General features: G+C 26.1%; 1 protein-coding gene across 1 annotated transcript; it reads right to left on the bottom strand.

Moving 5' to 3' along the window:
* Window positions 1-4,486: 4,486 nt before the first annotated feature.
* LOC145849851 (ras-related protein Rab-11B-like) lies at window positions 4,487-14,746 on the bottom strand. The gene is made up of 5 exons (XM_082954928.1): window positions 14,664-14,746; window positions 13,465-13,660; window positions 10,402-10,595; window positions 7,518-7,598; window positions 4,487-5,648 (listed from the first exon to the last, which is right to left on the bottom strand). Exons 1-5 carry the CDS (start codon window positions 14,701-14,703, stop codon window positions 5,491-5,493), a joined length of 669 nt encoding a protein of 222 aa, XP_082811054.1. The 5' UTR covers window positions 14,704-14,746; the 3' UTR covers window positions 4,487-5,490.
* Between the last annotated feature and the right edge of the window lie 5 nt (window positions 14,747-14,751).

Below are 14,751 nucleotides of genomic sequence, written 5' to 3'. Positions count from 1 at the left end.
TAGTTGTGATCAGCTAGATAGTGTCATGGAGGCTCACTATGAGAATGCAACAGCGAATATTGCTGCTCGCAGATCAAAATCAAATCAAAAAATAAACATTTTCAGATCAAACAGGGTCTCACCTTGCGGTGTTAAAACGGAGAAGAGAAGTAAATCAAAACTTAGCAATTTTTTTACAAATTTTGGAAAAAATGTAAGAAAAGGTTTTACAGGGCTGCTAAATAATAGCGGAAACAAAAAACGCATCAACCGTCGTGTATTTTTTGGAGTGCCCATGTTTTTTTATTACAAATATTAAGTTTTTTAATAAACTTATACATTGAAATTTTTTGGTTGTTATATATGTAATTAAACTATTATATCTATTTATGTTATTAGTAATTTATTTTCAACAAACTCAGACTCAAAATTATACTAGTAGTAGGCTTATCAACACTTATATAAATAGTTTTGTATTATATCACTATAGTAAAATATGATTTTATAAACTCATTTTGGGTATCTGTCAAATTTCTACGAGCGTACAAATTTGCACGAGGGGACAAAACTTCACGAGTGCACAAAACTGCACGAAGATACTTTTATACGAAAGCACTTTTGCACGAGAGGATAAAATAGCACGAAGACACTTTTGCACAGAAAAATTTTTGGACGGTTTAACTTTTTTAATTTAGTTTTTAACTTTTTTATTAGATTTTTTTTTTTTTTCAATTTTTTTTTTTTCTATCACTGTTACTCTTTACCCTCGACGGGTAAGTTAATTTTTAACTTTTATTTTGTTTATATATGTTTTTAATTTATTAATTTTTTTTACTATCACTGTTACCCCTAACCCTTACTCTCGGTCAAAAACTTTTTTTAAATTATATTTTAGTTTTTTTTTATGTTTTTTTTTCTGTTTTTTTTTACTCTCGTGCAAAAATGTAACTAATGCAAAATTGAACCTTGGTGCAAAATTGTCTTGGTGAAATTTTGTTCCCTCGTGCAATTTTGTGCCCTCATGCAAGTTTGGCTTCGTACTAATTTGGTTTCGTGCAGTTTAGTGCACTCGTGCAATTTTGTTCTCTTGCAATTTGTTCCCCTCGTGCAATTTATAACCTCGTGCAATTTTGTCTTCGTGCAATTTAGACCCGTTCCCATTATTTTTAGCTTAAATACTGCTTCTGTACTGTTTATAATTGTACCTAATACTATCAACCCAATAAATAAGGGAAAAAACTATTTCAAACTAATACTTTTTTGTATATACTGAGGTAAAACACATTGCGTACTTACATTTTCTAAAATTTATCTATATATTTGTTTAAACACTAGTGCAAAAATAAGCTTCTAGTGTAATTATTTAGTTTTTGTAACAGTAACAATTTTAGTTTGTAGTAAACATAATGAGTTATGTAATTAATTTTTAAGGATATATTTTAATTAAAACGTTCGTGTATTTTTAGTCAATGCTTAAAACTTTTAAGTACATATTTTCTTTTAAGACATAATAACTTCTATACACAAATACTTTACTTTTAATTTGTAGCAAGAATATGGGACAAAAAAAAAGTTGAAACCTAGTGTTATAAGACAAAGTAGCAGAAATACTTTTTGCAATGTATTAACGTACAGTCAAATGTTTATAAAACAAATAAGCTCAAGTTTAAATCACTTACTTAAACAGGTGACGAGTTCCTGATATTTTAAACTTTAAACTTTTAAATGAAGGGTCATTACTGTCTAAAAACCGTTTTTTCATCTTTTCTTGTTAATATTAAAAAGAGTTATATACTTTACTAGCATTAGAAAAATCCTAATGTTATAGATACAACAACTTTTAACTCTCGACGCATATGTGTTATAATCAATATTCGATCTTAACTTTCAAACGATTACTTGTGATAAATTTTTGATTATACTGAATAAAACATTTTATTTGATTACTCATAACCTGATGTAGATAAAAATATTTTGCAAATAAAACTTTTCGATAAATACTTATTAAACATTAGAATAGTTTTAAACTTTTTATTTCAAATACTCATAAAAAATTCTAGTGGAAATCAACACCTTCAGCCTATAATATCTGGGTCTTATCTTTGAAATTAGAAGGCATCATCACTAACGAGGAAGTGTTGAGACGCACTGATCTAACCAATTATATTTATTATATCCTCAGTTAGCGCAGGCTTTGATTTCATATTGAAAACCTGAACTAACCCACTCTGTCGGTCGCGTTCTTGCAACGTCAGCAAAGAAACTTTTATACTGTCTCAAAACAAGTTTTTATAGTGTTTTACAATTCTACCCAAAAATCCAGTTGAGTACTTTGTAGTTGATATTTAAGCAGTTTAATCAGTACAAGATCTATAAAAAAAATCCGTTTTCAAAACAACAAAAACTAACACCAAAACAGCAACAGTATAAACTTTGTATTTTATATAAAAGAACTAATTTTTCAATATAATTTGAAATACAAGAGAGATATCATAGTTGGAAATCTATTTCTACATATTGACTTAAAAAACAAGTTTTATTAGAAGAAGACTTATGATTAACTACAGGCATATAAAATACCTCGTAACTTTGTGAAAACTTATACAAACATTTTAGACTTTCTACGATAAAATTATCCAATTAAGCCTATTACCAATAAGTTTTCAAAATAAACTTAAAGAGTCTAACAAAATAAAGTATTTTTAATCATTATCTTACAAACTTATGAGTTGTTTTAAACAAATTCACGTTTAGTTTAATGGTACCACAAAATAGAATACCAAAAAAGATAAAGAAAATAACTATTACAAACCTAAAACACATTTTTTTAACATCATGAATTAAAAAATTTAAGGAACACAATAAGTATAAATCATCTTTCAATTTTAAAATATTAAAATGGGAATTTTCTAATAAAGCAAATATTTCATATTAACCAATATTACAGCAAAAGTCGCTCATGAAAACTGAATTCATGTTATAAAATCAACAATTACCTAAAGGGTTCTATACCTATCCCGATCATTAGTTTAATAATTACTGTTTTAGTGTGAAAGAACAATAAAATGTAGAGAAAAAAAACGTTATAAATAGTTTATAGTGTAAAAAGAAGCGAATGATGATGTTTAGGTTTCATTAATACTTTTTCACACACCATTCAACTCGTTATACACAGGTGTACGAACATTTAAATTTTGACAATTCAAATTGTGAGTTATTGCGAAACATCGTTTTTTTCTTTCATAACCTTTATTATTTGGAACTTCTGATAAATGTTTATCTTCACAAACTCAAGCTACTTTTTGAGCAAAGAACTTTATAAAATTTTTAACCTATTAAACTATGGCTTTTTCTGGTAACTAAGAATTATATACTTAATCAACATATTTTTTCATGGTTTTTACCATCAATCTTAAAAATAGTAGGACTTACTGCTACATTAAAAAAATTTTATTTAGATGTACTCACATAAAAAAATTATTATGAGAATTTGAACTTTCAAGTAAACATTATAAAAAACTTTCACTAATGGAAAAAAAACATTACTTCAATTCCATCGTGTATTTTCATGTGATTTAAATTAAAACATCTTTTTTGAGTTTATTTTGGTAGTAAGAATCCTCTCATACTGACGTTTAGTTAACACTACGTATAAAAATAATTAAAGATTTAGCTTATTTCCCATAGAAATTAATTTTTTTCGTAACTTTATTTTACTTAGTTTTAAGGCACCATTTTAATTTAATTAATTATCTACTAGTTTATTTAATTTTACTTACTTTAATTATACAAAGCATGCTAACTTAGTATTATCAATCTTATGTTTTTTTTATATAAATATATTTAGATCACTAATTAGAACACATTTCTTTTACGAATCATATTTTTGGTAACTTTACTTTGTTTACTTAAAGACAATTTTTAAAAAACTACTATCTACTAATTTTATATACTTTACTTTTGTAATTCATTTTAAATATACTAGGCATACTAACTAAGTATAATCAAATTTATCGGTTTTTGAATATAAATTGCAATAGTGTGACTGTGATTTTATATATATTCATTTACAGGGTTGCCAAATTTTCTCCAGGTTTTTAAAAATGCACAATTTTGGGTATATTTTTAGTTTAAAGTTAATTTGAAGGAAACAAACTGTGTTAATTGCATAAAAACATTGAAAAGATAGTGTAAAGCTACTTCAGATAAGTTTAATAAGAAAACATTGTACTTAAGATGTAAAAATTGTTTAATATTCCAGGATTTTTATTTAAAATTTAAGATTTTTTTCTTCCAAAGTTTTTCAAATTCCGGTTTTTTAGCCTAAATTTTCAAATTCCAGGTTATTCTACGTTTCCAAGTTTTTTGGCAACCCTGTATTTAGTCTAGCTTTTTAATTTGATTTCTATAATAAATATCAATTAATTACCTTAATTGAAATAAATAATTATATGTTAAGAATAACAGATTAACACAATAGATATATAAATGAAGCAACGCATTATTTTTGGTTATTTATTGACGTAAAAGTGGATTAAATAGTAATGTAAAAATCAATTCTCATCTGAAAAAATTGAAACTCACGAGAAATAAAATAAATAAGATTCTAAATTAAAGTATTTACCAAGGCAAAAGTCGAAAACACAACTAAAGCGTTCTATAACTAGCAGTTTTTTTAACTAACGTTTAGTTAGTTGTAAAATTTTTTAAATTTAATTTAATTTCAAACTTTCGCAAAAAATGGTCATCAGTTTAATCTTCAATCACTTAAGTAAAATTCAATTATTAAGGTCTTATCAAACAATTTCTTTATCTTTCAAGTTTCGATCGAAAACAGCAATAAAACAATTCACAATGTTATTGCAAGAAAGTTTGTTTTTTATTGTCTATTTTTCGAAAAGCCACCGATCAACAAATATATAAGTAAATCATAAACTGCTGTATAAAAACGATAAACAATGGCTGAACGCTGTTGTATAAAAACTAAATAACTTCTGCTGCCGTTTAAACGGCCAGATGAATTTAATCTTAATTGAGCTATAAAGGTTAAAAAACGCTTATTTGAAAACGAAATTTTTATTAAGTTAGTTTAAGCAAAGTTTAAAGGTTATTGTGAAATAGAAAACAAATTATTGCTCTTAGTACTTGATCATATAAAATTAAACTATATGCTAAGCAAAAAGCTGCTGCGCATAGACAACTATACAAACACTTGAGAATACGGAGGAAATTAAAACTAAATGTTTATTTAAGCCTTTCTATAATTTTTTATTACTTCAATTAGGAATGCCAAATCAAAATAGCTAAGAATAATCGCTCACGTACATAAAGATAATAAAAATAAATGTGAGTCTGTAAAAACAAAAAATATTCAAAAAAATAACCGTTTGAAAAAACTTAAGTAGAGTCAAAGAATTTAAAAAAACTAATTTTTATTTTATTTTTTCTTGGTACGAATGGCACACGCCTCGTATTCAAACTCTCGTGAAATCCTGCAGAAGCCGACGATTGTTAGAGGTTCTTGCAGCACGGGTTCTTGCTGCCGCCGCCACTGCTGGTGTTGGTCTGGCTGAGCACGATGCCCGGCACGTCCACTTCCTGGCCGCCCGCCACCTGACCGCCGTCCTGCGAGTCGCTGATCTGCTTCTGCGACACGATCCTGTAGATTTCTGCGAAAACATGCAACGTTAGTTTGTTCGCTGGAAGCAGCAGAGTTGTCACGAGTTTTTGTGAGTACAGTGGTTTCTGCAGCTTTGTGGGTTTCTTTGCAAAAGCTGATGGTTTGTGCAAAGCTGGTTTTGAAACTTACTGAGACAATGTTTTGTTGATTAAAAGTTTTTGATTTGAAGCGAACTTAAGTTGGATACTGTTTTTTTTTTTCTTGGATAAAGGGTATACTTTAGGGCTGAATACATATCAGTTCTTTACAAACAGTAGTAGAATTTTTTTTTGTTTTTTTTTTAATATTAATATGAGTTTTATCAAATAAAGAAAACGAAAAAGTTATCATTATTTTGAAATTTGCTTTGTAACTAATGTAATCTAGAATTTAAATAAAAAATTTAAAGTATTTAAATAATTAAATAAAAGCAAAACCAAATATTCAAGACACAATAATGGAAACAGTTGTATTTATTTTTATTAATTATAAATATAAAAAATTTAAACACCATTGTGTACATTAGGAATAAAAGGAACTAAAAAATATTTTTAAATAAGTATGGTATGCACTTTATTTTGATATAATTTTTTAAAGCTTTATTTAAGAGCTTTAAAAAATAATAATCTAGTATGTTCTGTTAAAGGGAGTTTAACTATTATAAATGGAGTTACAATTAATAATCAGGACACAAAGTAGTTTTTTAGTAATCTACTGTGCACGGCTTTTGATAATTTAAGAATTATTGATCTAAAATAAACCGGTTTAGAAAACAAAACTGATTTAAAATTTTGTAAATTATAAATTCATCAGTAAATAATTTAAGTATTATATAGCTTAGCTTATTTAGAAAAGTATTTGCTTTAGTCTATTTTTAAAACTTTCACTACATAGAGTTATATAAATAATCTTATCTTTACTTAACCAATTTCTAATAATAAAATTTAATTAAACTAATACTTTTTTGCTCATATAAAATATTTAAAACATAAGATAAACTTTTTTTTTATAAAATAGCTTTTTTATTTCATAATGTAAAAGTTTAACACAAAAAAAAATATTATATCTAGAAGTTACAGTGGTGTTTCTAAAAGTGGATAAATAAATCTAGATAAGCATATTTAGCAGTAGAAGTATACTATACTTCATATTGAATTAATTATTGCTATTTTGTTATTTTTTGAACAATGAATATTCTAAATGAGAACAAATATTTAAAAAATTACAAGATTTAGTTGCTTTATAAAACTTAACTTAATCAGATAGGTTTTATTTGACCAACATTTACTAAAAAAATGTTTAAAACACTTAGTAAGTTAAAAATTTGAAATTACCTTTTATTTACACTTTTTATTTATTTTTATTATAAACCGTTTATGAATGTAGGTATTGCTTCACCACTTTGAAATTTAAATGCAAAAAAATCTTGTTTAAATTACTTTTTATTAGTCTTATTAAGATTTTTTAGTTCATTACTAATAACTATGAAAATTAATATCACAACAATAAAAGAAACCATTTTAACTAAATACGCAAGGACCAGAAATATTTTATTTTACCTAAATTAATACTAACCAACTTTGATTTCTTTAATTGGAAAACACGAATGTTTAAAATACACTTCAGGTTATACTTCCTACTAGACATAACATTTACTTTACAAGTTCGCACTCCTTTTCAACTAAATTAACCTTTTCAATACTAACTTACTGTCTACACTTTATCTATTCAATATAAACTAGAAACAAATTGTTTAGTACAATTTTTGTGTAAGTAGAAAAAAAAGTTAATTTAAAAAAATATAAGAAACCATAAATTCAAACACACAGATATTTAAAAATATCAAAACTTAAACAATAGTAAATTTCAAGCAAATTACCAGTAAGGATGTTGTGGAAAGCTACTTCTACATTGGTTGAGTCCAAAGCGGAAGTTTCTATGAATGAAAGTCCGTTTTTCTCTGTAAAACAAAACAATACAATTAAATTTTCATTTTGAACTCAGAGACTTAAAAATAAACACTGCGGTTTTTCAAAACCATCGTGTACTTAATTTTACTTTTACAAGCGCAACTTTTTTTGTAAGTTTTTACAAGAAGCAGTATTTATATTAAAAAGGCCTGGAGGTAAAATAAATTGTCAAGGCAAAATACAAGTATTTACATGGAAGAAATTTAATGCGATTTTTTATAAATTGTCTTAATTTTCTCACAAACTTTAAGTTTTATATCAGCAGCTTATGAGAACCAACAAATTAGTAATAAAATATAATTTGCAGTCACGGAAAATGCTTTGTAAATAAATCATTAAAAGAAGTATAAAACTATAGAATCTATTTAGTAAGCTTTTAAGAAACACTGAGGAAAAATCTAGATTATAAATAGCACGGAGATAACGTATAATAACTTATTTGTAGAAGCGGTACTAAACAAAACAAAGCCAGAAAATTATATTACAAAGGACAGTTAGAACAAAACAAATTATATCTTTTAAACCTACTAAAAATAGAGAATAAATAAATTTATTTTTAAAACCTATTTAATTCCCAACTTGATTACACAGTGATTTTTTCTTTGTAGTATAATTCAAGAGGGTTTAAGAGCGTTTAATTTTTTCGTCATGGCGCAAAAATAGTTGCGCCAAAATGTATTCTGAATAACAACGACATAAATAAGTTTAAAAAATTATTCTAATTTGAAGCAACTTTATTCAACTTAGTTCTTGCATATTTTTTTTCGTGATATTAATTCTTTATAATAGATATTCATTGAAAAACACAAGACCTAGTGGTTTAAATGTATACAAAAACATTAACATGAATTTACTACTTTAAACTTGAAAAACTTATCAAATAAACAAAGTTAGCATTGTTTTACTAATTTGAATGCATAAAATAAAATATAAAATTTTTATAAATCTATAAAAAATATATTGGATTTTAAATTATACAAGCCCCAAGTAGAAAAAAATAATAAACAGTTACAACACAGGCGACAAACGCGCTCAACAAAAACATCAATCGGCCGGTGACTGAAGTGAAGCTTCAACAAAAAGCACAGACGGCAGATTTCAATGTTAATGAGAAACTTTTCCGACGTTCGTAACAAGCGACATGGTCACGCGCGAATGGTTTTGAGGAGCAGCGAGCCACGTTGAACGCGCAGAGACAATTTGATTTCCACAAAAGGGGAGTTTTTAGCGAGAACTTTTTAATTGCGCGTCGTCAGGTTTTTCCTGATTTGTTTACGTTTGCATGAAAAATTAATCAGTTTAAAAATTAATTGCTAATGAGCGTACTTACGACCGTTAAAACTTTCTTTTCTGCAACTAATTTATTGTAGCTAGTTGAAAACAAACAATATTTAAAGGTAGAATTTTTTGTAAACAAAAATTAATTAGACTGCTACACTTTTGTATTTGCCAATATGTTTAAATTTTACATAACAAAACTAAATTTTAAACAAGATAGTTCAACTGAGTTCTTAACAATTAAAAAAAAAAAGAAATAACCAGTGACATAAGAGCTTTTCAATTCCTTGTAGACGGTTCAATTTAAAATATAAAACATAAGGGAAAATTTAACTACTGCCAACAGTAAAAAATTACTTCAAATTTAAAATGTAAAATATAAAACCAATTATCTTAAAGGACAGGTAACTTAATTTGTTTTGTTTAGTAATTTAATTACTAATATCTTAGTAACACAATGAATAATTATAACAGATTAATGACTGCACTGCTTTTATATATTACACAATACAACCGTTAAAAGAAACTTTGTACTAAGTATTATAGAATTCAAAGACACACAACTACTATTTTAGCTGTAGTTTTATTCAAGAACATCTCATATAAAGTATTCTATTTGAACTATTAGTAAGCTCATCAAATAAAAATTTTCTATTATTTAATATCAAATTACAACGATAAATTTGTATCTATGATAGAGCCATAATAAAAAACAGTTAACAGTTATATGAAAGATATATACATGTATATTATCATATGATACTTAATACTGCTGGTCTAAATTACTCTTTTACTTCTTTTAAAGAGTTAAAACTGTTATTCTTAAAAACAATCAACTAAGCTCTACAAACTGTTACTAATTTTTTATGTTTTCAATGTCATGTCAATTTTATTTTAAAGACACAAAATAACTCAATTAAAAACTGTATAAAAGATCAATATTAAATAAACAAAATGAACTTAAATTATGTTAAGTTTATTTATATTTTCCTAAAAATTCTCAAAAAGTTAACTTAAAAGGTTGACATTTAGAAATATACGTCATTTTGTCTCAAGTCTATTTTGAGAAAATTTAACATTTAAATCACCAAAAAAACTTCAACAACAATATTTGTAAAACATCAGTTGTTGGAATATCAATCAAAACGTCTATATATGTAACAAAGTGATTTAGCAGTAACATTTTAAAAATTAAAAACTAAATTCTTACTTATTTACATTTTGTAAATTTATATTAACCATCCCCCATTAAGTACTTACATTTGGAGTATGCTATCGTTTTTTACACTAAAGTTCTACAGAGGTTAGAGTTTTAAAAATTACTTATTCTGGGACACTTTGCTAGTATCTATTTAAAAAACACATCAAACACACCGGAGAAAGCCTTGGACTTTGGGAAAGTCAAAACTTTTACATATACAAAACACTATTATTATAATTATATTGAAAAAACTATTTTAATTAACATCTCAATGAAAACAAAAGCTCTATTCATTCAACTTTATTTCAACGAACCGGAGAAGGCCTTGGACTCGTCGGTGGGCACGGCCCTGAGGTGCCTCAGATCCGACTTGTTTCCGACGAGCATGATGACGATGTTGTTGTCGGCGTGGTCCCTCAGCTCCTTCAGCCACCTCTCCACGTTCTCGTAGGTCAGGTGCTTGGCGATGTCGTACACCAGCAGCGCCCCCACCGCCCCGCGGTAGTACCTGTGACGCAACAATGTCTTACAGAAATATTTTTTGTTAACCAGCAAGTAAAACAAATCATTAGCTTGTGGTACATTAGCTATGTACGCAAACAGTGTGAAAGTTGGCAAACTAGTAATTGCCTGCGGTTGCATGAATTTAAAGGTGTAAGAAGCACTTGTTATAAAGCCCACAATCATTAAGTTAGATTGTTAGAGCTTGTTTAGTTGAGACTGTTGCATGAGTTTAAAATCAGAGTTTTCCAAATTTATTTTTTAGTCACCCACTTGTTACGAATTTAAAAATAATATCCCCTATATTAGATATCACCCAATTGATAGTAAATTACCCATTCACCCCTGATAGCAAAAACAACCCACTTTAGGAAAACCCTGATTCGGATGTATAAAAAGTATTTGTTGAAATTTATAATATTAAAGTTTGTTAACTGCAAAAAAAATGTTTCAACGTAGGACTTGTTTATCAAGATTGTTTTGTTTACAACTAAGTGCTGCGAAATGTTGAAATAAAATACTGTTTATTGATCAAGAATAATATAAAATAAATTTATTGATTTGAAAAATCATAACTTTAATTTATCTATATAAACTACTTATTATCTTACTAAACTACAACTCAAATTTAGCATATATTAATATTTAAGGAGCTTAATGTAATAAAAAAAAACAATTGATTAAAAAGCAATAAAGTAATAAAAGAAAGCAATTTATTTAATAAGCGGATGTTGAAATCATGTGTTTTGTATTATAAGGAAAAGCACTTTAAACTTTGGTTTTATAATTCATGATAAAGTGTGCTTTGATAATACAGATTGTTTTATATTTTTTAACTGATATCATAATACACAATAATAAAATATTTAAAATGTTTGCACTATCATTGAAAAAAGTTATTTCAAAATTTGTAACATTTAGTATTTAAGCAAATGTACGAAATATTATAAAAACCAAACACATTTTATTGGTTTAGTACAAAACAAACATTGCAAGGCATTCAGAGCTATCAATAAATAACTAATAAAAACATTTGTGCATTTTGTGTTTATAAGGGATAATGTATTTAAATAAAATAAAACATTTTGGATTGAAGTTAAAATAAAGCAAAAACATGTATAAAAACAATGTTAACTTTCTAAAAATATAATTATACGGTAGTTTAGATTTTGTCCTTTTTTATATTTGTAAACTAAAAAAAACGCATAAAATAAGAAAGCATAGATAATTGCCAAAAATAGCATCAACATTTATATCCATTTAAAGGTAAAACAACAAAACTGATAATTCTTACTTTCCATTATTTAAGAAAGTAAATTCCTAAAAACACTTTACTTTTGAGAAATTCCTAAAAAGTATCATGTAAACTTAAAACCGATGATTTATTTTAATTGAGTGTTTATGTGAATTAAGTAAAGTTACCAGGAGAAATAAACTAAAGGTAAAAATTTCAAATTGAATTTACCAAAACAATTAAGAAAAAATTGGGCATTTTTCTTTCAACTCTAGGTTTTATTTTAAAACAAAATTTTGGATTAATCCTAAGTTGTTAAACACGTAAAACAAGACACTTACAAAACGAAGTTACAAAACGAGTTATTTGTTATATCAGAACTTTTTTATGCCAAAAAACTGAAAAAAAAACTAAATAAACTAGCAATAGAAACAAAACAGTTTTTTTTTTTCGATTACCACAGTTTATTAGAACTTTTTTAACACTGAACTGCTAAAATATCAATACAAAAACTCTGTATAAGCATTTTTAAAGAACAAAAATACTACCAAAGCTGCAAAAATTTTTAAAGCAATTTTAAGGGCTAAATATTTATTATTTTAACTAGAAGTGATTTTTATCTTTAGTAGTTTTCATACATATTTTTCAACTATACAAAGTTCAACGGAAACTTTAATTTAATGCATTACTTTCTTTGTGGGAAAAATATTATTTGTCAGAAATTACCAAAAATATAAACTACCTCAAAAAGTTTTCTTATTGTTTTAATTCAATTTTTAATATTGCATCTCTTAGCTTGCGACAACAACAGGGTTGCCAAATATTTTTGGCAAGTTTTCGCCAGGTTTTCAAAATTTCCTCCTGGTTTTTATAAGTACACCTTTTTGGGTCTATTCTTATTTTAAAATTAAGTTTAAGGTAAATAATTGTGTTAAATAGTATAAAAAATTTAAAAGATACTGTAAAGCTATTTTAAAAATTATTTTTTAATTAAAAACATTTTGATGATGACAAAAAATTTTTATCTATATGATAAACTTTTATGTCAAATCGAAATTTTACGACTTAACATGTAAAAATTATTTAAAATTCCTGGTTTTTTAGTGATTTTTGTTCAAAATAACAGGTTTTTCCATGATTTCAGGTTTTTTGGCAATCCTGCAACAAGCTTATTCATGAGTGTAAAAAAAGCAACCGTTATATTTTAAAGAATAAACAGTATAAAAACTTGTTTTGGTAAACTGCAGCCGCTACTACCATTATCTGCAAAAAAACATTTGTTTTTGCTTAAAATTTAAGTTTAAACCAGTTGTCTCAAAGGTTTAGAAAAGTGTGGATAGTGAAAAAATAACTTAGTTTTTTTGTTTACAGCCAACTAATAAAAATATTTTATAATATCACAAATACTTTATAATTAGGCCATAAGGATATTTAACGTAGATTTTTACAAAAACTTATAGTGGCCTTTCTTTGAAAGTATAAATATTACATTATTTTCATTTAGATTAATAATTTATGTTTCAAGTATTAAAATAACAAAAATGTTTTTTTTTAGAAAACAAACGTCATATCAGATAAGCCAATTAAAGACGTACTTTTTTTAAGTGACAAAATTTTAATAAGATTTGAATTTAATACTAACGCAGATGTGATTGCCCTGTATCGTTCCTGACCGGCTGTGTCCCATATCTGTGCCTTAATGGTCTTTCCGTCAACCTGAATGCTTCTGGTGGCAAACTCAACACCAATGGTCGATTTGCTCTCCAAGTTGAACTCGTTCCTCGTGAATCTTGACAGGAGGTTGGACTTGCCCACGCCGGAGTCGCCTATCAGCACCACTGTTGAAATAAAAACTATTCTACTATAAGTTACAGTATACAAAAAAGACATCATTGTTTTTTCCTTTAAATAGTATTTGTAATACTTTTTTAAAAGATTCTTTTATTATAATCACACTTTTATCACATATCAATCATTTTATCTACATATAACAATCATATTAAAATGGTTTTCATGTTAAAAAATGAAGTTTTTTTTCCAATACAGAAACTAAAGAGTGAAAATATGTTAATGTTAACTAAAAATAATTGAATTCATCTAAAATTTTGTAAGTTTTATAACTATTAAAAATGCATTAAATACTTTTTCATTGAATTAATGTATTTAGAATAAGAAAAAATACAAATAAAATTGTAAAATATTGAAACTAAGTAGTATTTAGTATTGAATTTAGTATTTGTTATTAATCTTTAATTGTGTAAAACTATAACATAGAACTCTTCCCATTGTAAAAAAAAAACTTTAAGTTGTTTATGTATGTGCCTTACATTTAAAACATAACTTTTTATTGAAGCGTCACTAATAATTATAAAGCTTCATCAATTATGTATTTAAATATAAATGTAGGTAACTTTACATAAAAGTGAACAAATCAAATCAAACCCTAGACTAATTTAATTTCATACTTTTATAACTAGAAAACTAAATAAACGCCCAAACATGAAAGTCAAATTGTTTACAAAATACTCACTTAAGTAGACGCCACCTATCACTACACACAAGCTACAAATAACAGGAAGCTTGAACGCTCATTACGTCATAATAACAAGTCAAACTATTAATCAACACTTTTTACATAACTATAACATATTATTTAGATATAAATATTGTAAAAAACGTGTAGACTGCCTATATCTTAAACATATTTCTTATGTGTACTATACTTATTTAACCTATAGTTGGTATATACACAACACATAAAAATACATTTAAATCTTAAATTTATTTAAAACAAAAAAGAAAAAAGTCAATCTATATATTAGTTTATAACTTGTAACAAACCTTTAAAAAGATAATCATATTCATCATCCTTGGTTCCCATTTTTATTATTTTCGATTATTTAAGTCTCTAAAAATTATTTAAGTTCTG

This window comes from Thalia democratica, chromosome 2 (genome assembly GCF_965202585.1).
Source record: "Thalia democratica chromosome 2, ktThaDemo2.hap1.1, whole genome shotgun sequence".
In the NCBI taxonomy this organism is placed as follows: Eukaryota; Metazoa; Chordata; class Thaliacea; order Salpida; family Salpidae; genus Thalia; species Thalia democratica.
This window is presented reverse-complemented; position numbering and strand designations above follow the sequence as displayed.